The 13695-nt window shown below is 41.6% G+C and overlaps 1 protein-coding gene across 3 annotated transcripts in view; it reads right to left on the bottom strand.

Annotated features, from left to right (window-relative positions):
• Positions 1 to 5546: 5546 nt before the first annotated feature.
• The window catches only part of RCAN2 (regulator of calcineurin 2), a 92461-nt gene continuing 84312 nt past the window's right edge, over positions 5547 to 13695 (bottom strand). For all 3 annotated transcript variants that reach the window (XM_037392074.1, XM_037392075.1, XM_037392076.1), the window contains one exon: positions 5547 to 12744. In XM_037392074.1, the coding sequence (XP_037247971.1) occupies positions 12584 to 12744 (161 nt within the window). In that variant the 3' untranslated portion in view covers positions 5547 to 12583. The remainder of the gene's footprint in view (positions 12745 to 13695) is intronic.

Here is a 13695-nt window from a genome sequence, read left to right as displayed (position 1 = left end):
CTTGTATCTTGAATTCACCCTTAACAACTCCTTTGCTCTCGTCGTCTTCAAGTCAAACTCCTAACAACACATTCACTTTTACTAATTGTTTGACATCATTTCCCCCCTTTGGGGCTACAAGATTTTTCATAGGCCTGACTGCTCATTTCAGCTATTACTGTGGGAATTCCTACAGATGATTGTACAATTAATCTCCTAACTCGAAGCAATACAGATTATAACAATAAAAGTGACTTTTATAATTATAGTCTGAAGTAGATTTGCCAACCATCCAGTAAGGAAGAATTCAAAACGATGTAATATTTTCTTTAGCCATTTTTTTTTTTCCATCAGATTTCTAAGATCTCTACTAAATTGTGGCTTCCACGGGGTATGTTATTACCAGTCAATCTGTAAAAACATAGGCACCCCCTGTAGTACATCTGCTGTAAAATGGGGTCCATTATCTGAAGAAATCCCTCCTGGTATACCAAATCTAGGTATAATTTCTTTTAATAAAACCTTATCTACTTCTTTAGCCTTGTTGGTAGGACAAGAAAAAGCCTCTAACCAAGCAGAAAAGGTATTTACCAATAAATATTTGTAACAATTGTATCTCGTTAGTCCTGTAGAATCTATTTGCCAGTGTTCTCTGGGTGTTATTCGTCACTTTACGTTCCTTCCTTGTATTTTCTTTCCTATTTTAGGATTATTAGTGCAGCAGACTACCCACTTTTTAACTACTATGCCCACAAATCTTCGCATCCTGGGCCCCCCCAAATTTCTTTTTTGCTAAAAGCAACAAGGTGTCTGCTTTCCCAGGAGTTTCCCACTATTCTTCTTTATTTTTAGTACTGTCCAATTGTTCTGCTAATTGGTGGTCTTCTTTTTTTATACCATTTGGTGGGGACAAACCTATGTGAGGTTTTGGGACTAAACTCCTTCAAAGTTTGGTTCCCTTAACACGGATCTGCTCTTTGGTTTCCTGTTACAATGTTCATATCTCCATTTTGATGTGCCTTACAATGCACTGTTGCAACTTTATTCGGTAGGAGAACTGCTTGTAGCAACTTCGTAATTTCAGTCCCCTATTTCACTGGGGTTCCGTGTGAAGTTGGGAGTTCTCTCTCGTTCCAAATTGCCTTGTGTGCATGGACAACTCCAAAGGCATATTTCGAATCCTTATAAATGTTGACTCTCCTTGACTTAATTTCAAGGGTCGAGTGAGGGTTATTAATTCAGCCTTCTGGGCAGAAGTGTTGCTAAGTCTGCTTTGTCTTCCATCAGTAAACGGTTCCATTTCTGCCTCAGATAATGGCTCATCTCAAAGGTCTGTCCTGCTGGAGTGAACTTGTTCCATAAATGCCAAACAGTTGTGATGTAATTCTCCAGTTTCTGAGGTCAGAAGCAGAGTATCTGGGTTACGGGTAGATGTTTGAGAGAGCATCACATCATCTTGCTCCAACAACATTGCTTGATACTGAGCCAATCCACTTGGAGAAATCCAGTAATGTCCTTTATTTTTGAGGAGAGAGATCACAGCGTGGGGTGCATACACACTAAGGGGTTGGCCCAGAGTCAGATTTGGAGATGCTTTGATCAGAATTACAGTTGCAGGTACTGCTCTCAAACAGACAGGCCACCTTAGTTATTTGGAGAAGTATCCCACCAGTCCCTTCCAGCTTCCTACCTTCTGTGTAAGCACTCTCAGTGCCACTTGTTGTCTTCCATGCACAGGCGACTGAAACAGCTTCCGCAAATTTTGGAGTCCCAATGTGGGGGCTTCCATCAGCTTTCTTTTTATTTCATCAAACGGTTTTTGGCATTCTGGAGTCCATTCTAACACTGTTTCTGGTCATATAAGGTTTGGCTATCAAGCCAAAATTTGGAATCTAGAGCCAACACCATCCAGCCATTCTTAGAAACCCTCACAATTGTTTCTTTGAGGTGGGGACAGCAATTCTGCATATCGCCTCTAACCTGCCAGCACCCAGCTTTCTAGTGGGCTTCCCTTCTTCTGGTTTGGGCCTTCTTTCTAGAAACTCAATATCCTGCTAGGCCTAAAAAGATTCAGTAAGCTTATAGTCACCTCCAAACACTCTTCCTGAGCATCTGTTCCAATCAGTGTATCATCCACATACTGTAACATTGAAATGTTTTCATACTCATGACACCATCATTCCAATTCTTTTGCCAAAATATTACCAAATATTGTGGGGCTATTCTTGAATCCCTGGGGAAGGACCATCTGGCACAGTTGCATCTTCCATCCTGTGCATCCCATTCAAAAGCAAAGATAAGTTGAGTGTTCATCCACTAGTATGCAAAAGAAAGCATCTTTCAGATCTAGCACTGTAAAACACATATTAGTTTCTGGTATTGAGGTGAGGAAAGTATAGGGATTTAGGACTATTGGGTGGACATTGACTATCCAGGTATTAACTTCTCATAAGTCTTGTACCAATCTATATTCCAAAGATTTAGTTGTTTGGTTTTTTTTACCTGGACTGGAGTGTTAAATTCTGACTGACGCTCTTGTAACAGACCAAATTTCAAGAAAGAGTTTATTAATGGTTCCAATCCTTGTCGGGCCTCTGACTTTACAGGATATTAGTTTTTTTCTTACTGGTTGTACTCCTGGTTTCAGCTCAGTTTTTACTGGATCCATGTTTTTCACTTATCCTGGGATTTCCAATGCCCAACCTAGCTATATGACTGCATCCAAAACTTCATCAGAAGTCTCTTCCTTCATAGGTTTTTCTTCGATGAGCAGGCATATTTGTGCTTTCCATGCATTTTCTGGAGGAACATGCAACTGGACAGAGTCCTCAGAAAAAGTTAATTGTGCATTTCACTTACAAAGCAGATCTTATCTAAGCAGAGGTAAGGGACATTCTGGAACATAGAGAAATTTGTGCATTAATTTCACGTCACCATTCAATAATTCCATTGGCTGTAAAAATGGCCTGCAGATCTCCCTCCCTGTCACACCAACACAATTTATTTTGGTTTTATTTAAAGGTCCCATGCAGCTAGTTACTACAGAATGAGTAGCTCAAGTGTCTATCAAGAAATCTGTTTTATTCCCCAGCTTAACTGGAACCAGATGATTGGCTGGGGAAATAGTAATGGGTGCCTCCGGTCCCCTTCGATCTAAACAATTTTCTGTCATAACTCCTACTGCTCCTTCTGACTCCCTTTTCTGCCCACTTGCAAGTAGTGGACATTCCTTCTGACTGCAATAGGCACATCGTTTGGTTCCAAGAGGCAGGTCACCTCGTCCTTGCTCCTGACCTCATCCTCTCCATCCTCCCCCCCCTCGGATACTCATTCCTCTTCCTCATCCTTGTCCATTAGTTAAACCAGCTAACAACAAGGTTTGAAATTTGGCTTGGCTTTTTTTCTCTTTTTCTTCTAATTCATCTCTGATATATACTTTGTAGGCAATAGACACTAGCTGTGAAATCACCATTCTGCCTGCCCTTTCTGCCTTTTGAAGTGTTTTTCTGATATCTGGTGCAGATTGTCCAATGCAAAGACATTAAATTGCATCCTGCTTCCTTTGTTTTCAGGGTCTAAATCAGTCCACTTACGAGCCGCTACACAGAGTCTCTTATAAATAAAAGGCCAAAGATGATTCTTTCTCTCCTTGTTTTACCTCCTATAATTTTCCAGGGTTCTCAGATTTCTCTGCTCCACTCTAAATTCCATACAAGATTACCCTTTGATATGTTTTCAACCAGCCTAACCCCATGATGTTACTCGGGTCCAACTTTGGATCCTCTCTGGGGGGAAATTAATTGGGATTTGGGGTTCCCTGTAATACATTCTTGTAAATACGTTCAATTTTACAATTTGAGTTTATCATTTCAATTTAATAATTTCGTATCAACGGTGCTTGTGCAGGTCTAAAGATGGGCAAGTTGTAAGGCAGTCGCTTGCATGTCGTAGATTAAATAGGCAAAAACCAGGGCCCAGGCTGGGGCAGCTGTGCTTTGACCCAACTGTAAAGGCAAGAAGCAAAATTCACCTTCTGGATATCTGCAAGTGCTTCTTCATTAAAAAAAAAACAAACCAAAACCCAACAAACCAAAACACAAACAAACCAAAAAAAACCCAAAACAAACAAGTGATTTTATTCAGGTGTTACTATCTGCCTTTTTTCTCCTTTTGTGTTCTAAAGGCTCCAGATTTTCCATTTTTTACCTGGCAGATGCTTTTTCCCATGTTGTGATGTTCAAGACCCATAGCCATACCCTGGAATGAAGAGGAAAATGAATTTATCCATCCCCATCTCACTAGAAACTGAACTGCAGGATGGGACAAAAATCCGAGCTGGGTTTCCCACCTTTACTAGTTGAGAATCTGTGCTACATGTAGGTCCAAGCCCGTGCCTTATGTACGTACATACATCTATTACCCCACTTTGTGGCAGTGTACAAAAAACATTATACTTTTACTGATGCATAGGAACATGTTACTTATTAATCACTTTATAGCCTAATTTGACATGTCCTGGCGCAAACAAGCATGACAATGCAAAGAAAACAAAACCAGGGGGTTTGGGGGTTGAGGTGGTTTTTTTTCCATACAGAATGAACCTGCTTTCTTGTTGATGGCAGCCTATGGAGGCTTCACATCTCCAACACAGGACATTATTAGTAAGCAGGTAGAAAAGGGTGTACCTGTAACAGGTGTAACCTGTGTACAGGTAAGGTTCTTGGTAATCCAGGTAAGATTCTGGCTCCCTCCCCTCCTCTGTGTGTAAAGTTACAGCTTGGCTTCATGAACTGGAGATCACTGAGCTGGCCAGGCTCCTGCGGTAAGGGACTCACCCAAGCCTGGGGCAGTGGCAAAGCCTGGTCCTGGTACGTAAATTCTTAAAGCAAGGGTGATACCTTCCCCCCCCTCACCCCAGCTCTACCCAGCTCTAAGAACTGTAGTAGGAGACAAGGTTCTTTTAATTGTTCTCTTAGTATCTTTTTTCCCCCTCCCCTTCATTACTGTTGTGCCGTCACAGGTACAAGACAGACTAGTAGAAAACTGGAAATCTATACTGCTGCTGTGATTGGTAGAAGCTGTTTGTATGTGGCTTTCTACAGAGCAAACTGAGGTTAACCACATCTGTGGCACAAGCTTCATCATCTCATTCCTGACAGCGACCCACACCAGGAGCTGGGGACAAAGGGGTAAAACCCAAACCAAAACAAAAAAACATTATAATATTGCACTTGTGTGTATTGAGACATCTAGTTGCGTGCCCTTCAACAGCAGTGTGCTGCCTCACACCAACAGCTACTGCCATTAAGTAGGAAAAATAGTACTCACATTTACTGCTGGCTCCAATGTTAATTTTGGCTTCTAGTCACTCAGATCCAGAGGTGTGGGGAACTACAGCAGTTACCTGCACACTTCTGCAGTGGCTGGAACTAGTCACTAGAGGGTATAGGTGTATATGGATTTAAGGCACTGATCTAAATAGTTGGAAATTATATTTATCTTGGATACAAAAAATGGCTCAGCTGCTTAACACTGTTATAAAATGAAAACAAAGAATGGACAAGGAGTTTTCTAATTCCACCAAAATGTTTAATACCTTAATAGATTTTCATTGATGTACAGAGCTAATGTGAATATTTGTACAAAATATGTGGTTAAAAATAGTATTGATTTATAATATATACAGATATGTCACATCTGTCAGAAATGCAGACATTTGAATGAAAACATGAGTAATGTTTTTAAATCTACAACAACATACATGAAATATTTCTGCAGCTACCCACAGCAGGACAACTTGCCAAATGGACACTGAAGGATCTGTCAGTCATTACTGACGGCATTTCTTTCAGAAGTTTCTGAACAAGAACTCTGCTCTAAAATGGATTCAAAACATCTACCTTCATTAACCGAATAGCGAGAACACATCTGTGTGACACTAATGTAGACACAACTTTCTCATACTAGATAAATGACCAATTACAGTAATTAGTTAAAACAAGGCTGATTTTCTAGTGTACAATAATAAAGAAGTTTAATTCTTCTTGCTGGATACTCTTACTCAGATGAGTGAGGAAGCCCCTGACTCATGGAGAGCAAACGGGCCCTTCTTAATACAGCTCTCAATTACATGGATTTAAATCCTGAATTCTGTCCTTCAGGTTCTAAGTATCTTCATTTTTCATTAACGGTGAGGCCTGCGCACACTTCACAGCTTCCCCAGCCTTACTCCAGCAAGAATCTCACTAACACATGTCCCCAATTCTAGGCTTTGTAGCTACTGCATCACTACACAATCCTGTACGAAGATAACTCTTACTGTAGCCCCAGAATCTCTGCGTAGCAACTGAACAAACAGACAACGGAGAGATTAATTAAAGCTGTCTTTTAATGCTTTCTGAGCACTTCTGCAGTGGCAGCATTCGGGGCTCTTGCCTTTCCATCAGAAGTGCTGCTGCTGTTCTACCTCTAGCAGTGCAAGCTTCCCTCCCCTGCAAGCCAAAGCAAACATACTTAACGCTTCAAATGGACATGTGGGAAAGCCTTTACAACACTTCCTCCCTTGTAAATTTACTCCTGTATGCTGCAGTTTGCATGTATTTACAAAAAAAAAAAAAAAAAGCACAGCTCATGTTAGAAAAAACATCTCCTTTTATGAGAAGCCTAGAATATTTGAAGCTGCTGTACTACCCCCCTGCCCTTCCCCACCCAAAGATGTGCTAAACCACGAAAAGCAGTGTTTGTTTTTGGGTTGGGTTGTTGGTTTTTTTTTTTTTCCCTAGCTTAACTAGTTATTCAAAAGCATTGTGTGAGGATGAGTATAGATGATGATCTGTCTGGGACTTTAATCCATACCTAGTTTTGCTACCCAAGCAGGATTTCTTAGGCAGAAGGGAATCAAGGAAATGTGAAAGTCTTAAATTCATACTAATATATGAGAGAAAGTCTGAAGTGGCGAAATGTTTAGTGATAAAATGTTTACTACTAAAGAAGGAACAAAAATAAATTTAGTAAAGGTCCTTTAGAGGATGTGATTTGAAATAACTGTAACCCTCATCACGATATCCACAATAACCTACTTAAATCCCCTCTTCCATAGAAAGCTTGTTCCGGCTCCTCAGCTGCGCGACAGACGCTGCCTTCACTTCAAGCAAGCTGCTCCAATAAGTCTACCTGTAACACCACCAAACCGACTACTGGTTTGATGATCAGGCAGTAAAATAGCAAAGAACCCAACCCTTGGGAGCTGCTGAATCCATTTTAAGAAGTTGAGTGGATCGTCAGGGTGCGAGTTGGCAACTACAGACTCCCCTTTCCAACACCCCCTCCTTCAATCACCGTTTCGCTTGCTTTGATTGTGGGACAAAAAAATGGAGGCTGCACAAGGAACAGCAATAGCCCCGGTATTGGTAACAAAGTACAGTGAGCTCCGGCTGTGAGTGATCAAGGTGGGAGCCGTAGAAGCTTCAGGCCCCTCCTGCAGCTGGGAGAAATGCTTTTACATCTCACTAGTCAGCGCCATGCAGGGTCAGGTTGCACATTATCACCTGCTGCACGAAAGCCCAGGATAAAATATTGCCTCTTTGCGTGTCCAAATTGTGTATTGAAGTTACACACGTACAGTCACGTCCTCAACCGAAGACCAGTTTGTGATCCTCTGGGATGTACAGCCCTCTACCATCTGCAACCCAAGCCTCGAAGCTTATTTCCAGGGGTTGTGTCCAGTGCCAAACAAGACAGAAAAGCCACAGTCAGCATGTAGGTAATGCAGCATTTCAGTTGGATCAGGAGGAGAACCTTACTGTAGTTGGGGAAAGCTCATTTGTTGCTTAAAAGTGAAGAATAAATCAGGCCTCCTGTAGCGCATTTCGCCTCTAAAGTGCTCCGCCAGAAGATGGCTATTACTATTTATAGTCAAAACAGAGGTCAGGGCCTATCTTTTCACAAGGAATCGGCAAGCTCAGAGCTTACGTTTCCAACAAGATTTCTTAAGCGGATCTGATTTTCAGAATCATGAACAATCACCTTTTGAGAAACTAAGTATTTCATGCCAGGCACCCAGAAAAAAAAATTAGTAATAATTTTTGCAAATGCAGATCTGAATGACCAAATATAAGAATTTCACAAGACAGTCAGCAAACTCATCTCCTGGTTTCTGATCCTTTGCAAGATCCAGTACAAATTGATGCAGGGGACTACAATTAGTTTCAGTTTTTGTAATAATTAGTATTAACAGACGGTTTTCCCCAGCCTGGATGCCACGTTCCTTACTGAAGCACTCACGCCCGCTGCATTTAGCCATTATTATAACAGCACAGGAAGAACCACACTGGCTCTCGGTGCTTCTGCTCACCAGGGACTGCGCTGTGGGGTTTTTTTTGCATACACCCAGCCAAATCCACAGCAAGCCAGTGCAAGTTCACATGACTCTGAAACTGCAGCAGTTTAAAATGGGGCACGGCACATCTTGCCAAGGAGAGCTATTTTTTCACCTTCATTTCTACTGAAACAGAGGTTGGCCTATGTCACACACTTCAGCATTTTCAGTTCTACCAGTTAAACAAGCAGTAGTATATACCACGCTAGTCAGTTTATTAATATAGTTTAACTTTTTAAATGTTGCTTTTCAAAATGCCAGTGCAAGCAGAACACAAAAATATTGTTTGCCGTATTTATTTTAAACTAAACTCTGAATTATACAAGTGTAAAAGTGATTAATTAGCCAATAGCTTTTCAATACTTCTATAAAATATGACTAAATAGAATATTTCAAAAATATGTACAATATAATGGAAACGCTAAGGTAACCTGTCACAGTGCTCAGACATACCACTGTAATCAAGTCTTGCAAGATGGTTCAGTCTGTTACTCTCTACAACGAACAGTCTTTCTTTTTGCAGAAAGCTTTTTTGCTGTTGCAGAATGGGAAGGAGGGGTGAAAAAAGACCAAAATAAAACCCACTCACGCCTCCCACCCAATTTAGAATCCAATAAATGTTAAACAATTTATCATTTTTGTAACATAAAGCACTTTACAGTAATTATGCCTGTAGTCTTGTTATGGTTGAGGAAGGGATGCTGTTGCCATGTTTTCTTGCTGAAAACAAAGCATACTTGAGCGTGTATGTATATGTTAGGAAGGGGGGAGTTTGTACTACCTTGTCAATTACAAAAATCAAGGCCACAGAAATTCTTTGTTCTTTTGTTCCAAAAAAGCAGACTCCAAAATGCCCTTTCTCTGTGCATTGTAAAGGTTTTCATGCTCTTAAGTCGGCTTCGGAAATCATTAGAATTTTGTATCAGAAGAGGTCAGAAAGGCCAAGCAGGCAGTGGGCAACAGAAACAGCAACTGTACTCCCCTAATTTCTTTCTGGAATTTCCAGGCAGCAGCAGGAGCAGTGTCTGCCCAAGAGAGGGCCCCAGGGCATTGCTGCCAGCCTCTCCCACAGGCACCTGCTTTGGAAAAGAAATTAAAAGGACATAGTCTATGTCACCGTCCATCAGAAGCTGTAACGTAGCACAGGGACCCCGTTCTTACAGTATTACAACACGAGGGAAGCTACTTGAGTGCTGCGGGCACCCTGTGAGAGGTGCAAGTCAGAGGGACCGAGCTCATAAAGGCTGCACAGAAAAAAATTCCTGCTGAGGTCAGGAGGGGCTGTGCCTGGGAATTACTGAATGAAAGAGGACAGCTACCCTCCCGGATGGTCACCGTTCAGTGAAAGAAGCCTTTCTTCCGTGCCAGGCAAAAACCAGCCTTTAGCAAAATGCCGGGCTCGCGTAAGAGTCACAAGTGCTGTTATTTTTATGACAGGGACATCGCTCCATGACACCTGAAACACATTTCTACGACAAACATTATTTTATCATATAAAGGTGATGGATAAGCTTTGACTATAGTTACAAGAAGTTACGTAGAAGCCTGCTTCTTTGAGTTTTCAGGTTTGTAGCTGCGTTTCTATTTCTGTGCTTTAACCAATGAGCCACGTTCCACTCCCTCCTGGGTAGCACTATGTAGTTGGGTTTTTTAAAAAAAGAGTAGCCATTGAATGGGGCCTGGTTTGAAATCTGTCTGAAAACACACTTTGAGGAAAGAACATTTAAGATCCAATGCTTTAATTTGCAGTATAGTTTTACATAATTTGAGGCCAAAGTCCATAGTTCAGAACCAAGCCTCTCCCAAGTTTGAGTACGTGGATACAAGGACTAGATTCAGCCTCCAGCGCTTCTGCATGTAAAAAAGATTCAGAGCATCAACTTTAATTGGAGATGATCTCTGATTGCTTACATCAGTTGAGGATGCAGCCAGTAATTTCTTCCATACAGCATATATCAACAAAAAAACCTTATGTGCTTAAACCTTACTCCCCCTGTTTATACTGGTTGAAACCCCACAGACCTTAGCATTCTGTGTGTTCTGGAAAAAGACAGTGGTGTTACTCCTGAAATACTGTAGGTGGCCTGTGACGGCGATTTTGACAGGAACATCTGGGTATAGTCCTAGGGCAATGAGTGACAATTTATTTATTTAAACCAATTCTAAATGCATCACTGAAAAAAAATAATTGAAGTAAAATCTCTAAGGAGTTACTTTAAGACAACTTTACACAGTTACCATGAGGATACTGAAGCTCCATTTTTTTTCAGCCTCTGCTGTATTTGATGTGCTTCTATTAGTGTAACACACACACAACGATGTCCATAATGCAGTAACAAGTATCACGTTATAAATACACGCTAAGTAAAGCACTACATCTCAACAGGAGTATTAGGGGGCAGAGGCAGTCAGAGAATGAACTGTATGAGAACAGTAAGCCCTCATCCTCAGAATGTCCTCACCGTGCATGTCGAGGATGGCATTTCCCATCTTCATCGACAAAGCGCCGTGCTTTTCTTTCTGAAGTACTGCAGAGGCAATGCCCCATCAAGGGGGACCTGACTCTGCTGGAGCTTGTAGCCTCACTGCTAATTAAGGATGGAATGGAACCCTCCCTCAAAAACCTCATCATTAGGTTTTATGACAAAAATCTTGATTACAGAACCTAAGCTGACTTTTCAGATCCTAGAAGGAGCTTCCAAGATGTATTTACTTTTTTAACTTGTAAAGTATCTGCGGGATCTCACTGTGCCATTTTATAGTCACTTTTGGGAGTACAGTTGCAGCTAATTAGCTTAAAAATCCCACTGTGTCTTACACATATGCTCAGTTTTCTGCAGTATTAATTTCAGTGGAACTACTCATGTGCATAAATTAAGCGCATGCTTAAATATATGCAAAATCTGAGCTCAAATGTCTAGAAAATATGTTCTCAAAATGACAAGTATGCATAAAAAAAAAATCATCATGGAAGGTCTGCCAGACAGGGAATCTGGTATCTGTCTGCTGTCAGCCATGATGAAAACACAGAACAATTTTTGTAACCCAGTACACATTGCAAGTGAAAGAAACATGCAGGACAGAGTGAAAAAAGGGGATTCAATTGCATGCAGTCTAATCTCAAGTGTGTAATTATGGTCCTGTTTTCTTTGCCCTTAAAAAAAAAAAAAAAAAAAAAAAGAGAGAGAGAAAACCAACAAAAGAACACCAACTAACCTCTCCTCACCTCCACAAACCCAAACTGCATACAGCTCAAAAAGGGCCTTAAAGCACAGGAAGTGGGGAGGGAAAAGTTCTGAATATGAGATGTATGAGTAATTACTAACAGTTTCAGGGCTATTCAACACACCACTAGGAAAGGATTCAGCCTGTATCATTACTAGAACTTACAGCTATGAGAGCAATGAATGCCATCTTCAACAAGCAGTCTGTTAGCTTCTCTTTCTCCTCAAATCAGAGCGAAGTACTGCTCATATCTTCATGGAAAATAAAATTACAATCCCTATTGATATTCTGGCTCCCTCCTCCTCAGAGAGAACTGAAAGACGCCAGGCTGTCCTGCGAGCCACTGCCTCCCCCCTCTGCCCCACATCCCCTCCACCGTTTAGGACCAGTGTACTCCACAACTGTTGGTGGAAAAGGGTGTTTTTCTGCTGTTCCTAAAAATGTTGCAAAGATAGTATTCCTTACAGAAAATTCCAGGGGGATAAAGGCCACCAAGCTGCTAGTGGATTTACAAACACACATACCTCCTAAAATTAAAACCAGAAAGGAAAAAAAAAAAGTGGGAAAGACTACGATCTGCTGGGGAACTGAGGAGGTCAGAGGAGCAGGCTGCTTGGTGAAGGGCAGCAGCAAGTATTCTGGGAGTCTGAATATCAAGCCTGGTATCTGCCTAATTGCTCACCCTGAAAGATCTCTCTGGGAGTGATTTTTAAGCTTGCAAATTATAGCTGTGAAAAAAATCCTCAGACTGAAAGCTCCCTTGTTTCTGCAACCTTGTTTTGTCCTTTCCAGAAAAATCTATTAGTTGGTGTGTGATATGGTTACATATACAAAGATCTTTTTCCTAGCCCTTTTATTACATAGGCTTGATTACAGTGAAGGGATTTCAATGAGTTTAATGTCCTGGTACTCAAAAGGCAATGGCTGCCTTTCAACAGAACAAAGCGAACAAAAACCAAGAGCTGTGCTGGAGGAGAGAAGTGCTGCTTCTGCCGGAGAGGCTCAGTTAGATACAGGAGGCGGCAGACCAGGGCGTCGAGTTTGAATGATTTTTGGCTTTGGAGAATTCTTTGGGTCCTCATCTTCTTCCATGTCGCTGTCGCAGACGTGCACTACCACACTGGGAGTCGACTCTGTTCCTGCGTGCAGCTCGTATTTCTCTCCTGGAAGCAGACAAAAACAGATCAAGAGATGATAGCCTGAGTAGCAGCACAGCTCATGGCGCACCTGGAGTGCAGAATACTCCTGCACCTGGACAGCGTAGGCAAGTGTGTGCTGCTCCTAAATACAGGTGAGGGCAAGGATGGCTAGGCTGTATCGGCTGTCACGATAGATTCTGGGTATCCTGCCCCCAGGGGGGCAGTGATCATTGGTCTGCAAGGCATAATTAAATACCCTGGCGTCTATAATAGTGTTTTGCACCAGTATTAGTGGCCAACAGCTCTGGAAAAAACACAAAGAGAACACAGAAGATCATGGTTAAGAAGAGGGACTGGAATCCAACCTACCAAACGTTTGGTCTGAAGCCATATCACACCCATTGGGTTGGGGCTGTTTTTCACTTGTCTTTTGTTTGTCTACTTTCAGTCTAGCGTGGCTCCACGCCCAAGTAAAGTCCACTAGATTTTGCAACTTGTCACCTCCAGACAGACATCAACACTTGGTCCACTTGCTCCAAAAATAAAACAATACATATATCTACTCCATATGGATTTTGAGATTCAAAGCTCTTTAGCTGGGGCTGTAACAAATTTTGTCTCTACTGATGAGATTACAAAGTACAGTCTATAGATGCTCGCTAGCAGGCTAAGCGCGTAAAGGGTATATTAGATATTCTATCCATATACATTCCTTATTTAAGTCTCCATCCAGTACTCCTGCGAGGAAGATGAATATGGCTTAGGTGGTTACCCGTAGGAGTCCACAAGTGAACAAAGGAAGATCAGGATCAGACACAGGACTTTCAGCCCTGCATTCAGTCTGTTGGCACTAAATGTGTTTTGGATTGTACGCAGGATGCAAGTAGGCGTTAGCTATTAAATTGCAAGAAATTAATTTAAGACTGTAAAGAAAAAAAGTCCCGACGGTCACATTTCTGACAGGATGACTTGGTC

The sequence above is a fragment of the Falco rusticolus genome, chromosome 6, assembly GCF_015220075.1.
Source record: "Falco rusticolus isolate bFalRus1 chromosome 6, bFalRus1.pri, whole genome shotgun sequence".
Taxonomy (NCBI): domain Eukaryota; kingdom Metazoa; phylum Chordata; class Aves; order Falconiformes; family Falconidae; genus Falco; species Falco rusticolus.
The sequence above is the reverse complement of the archived record's forward strand: the minus strand, read 5'-3'. Positions and strand labels throughout refer to the sequence as shown.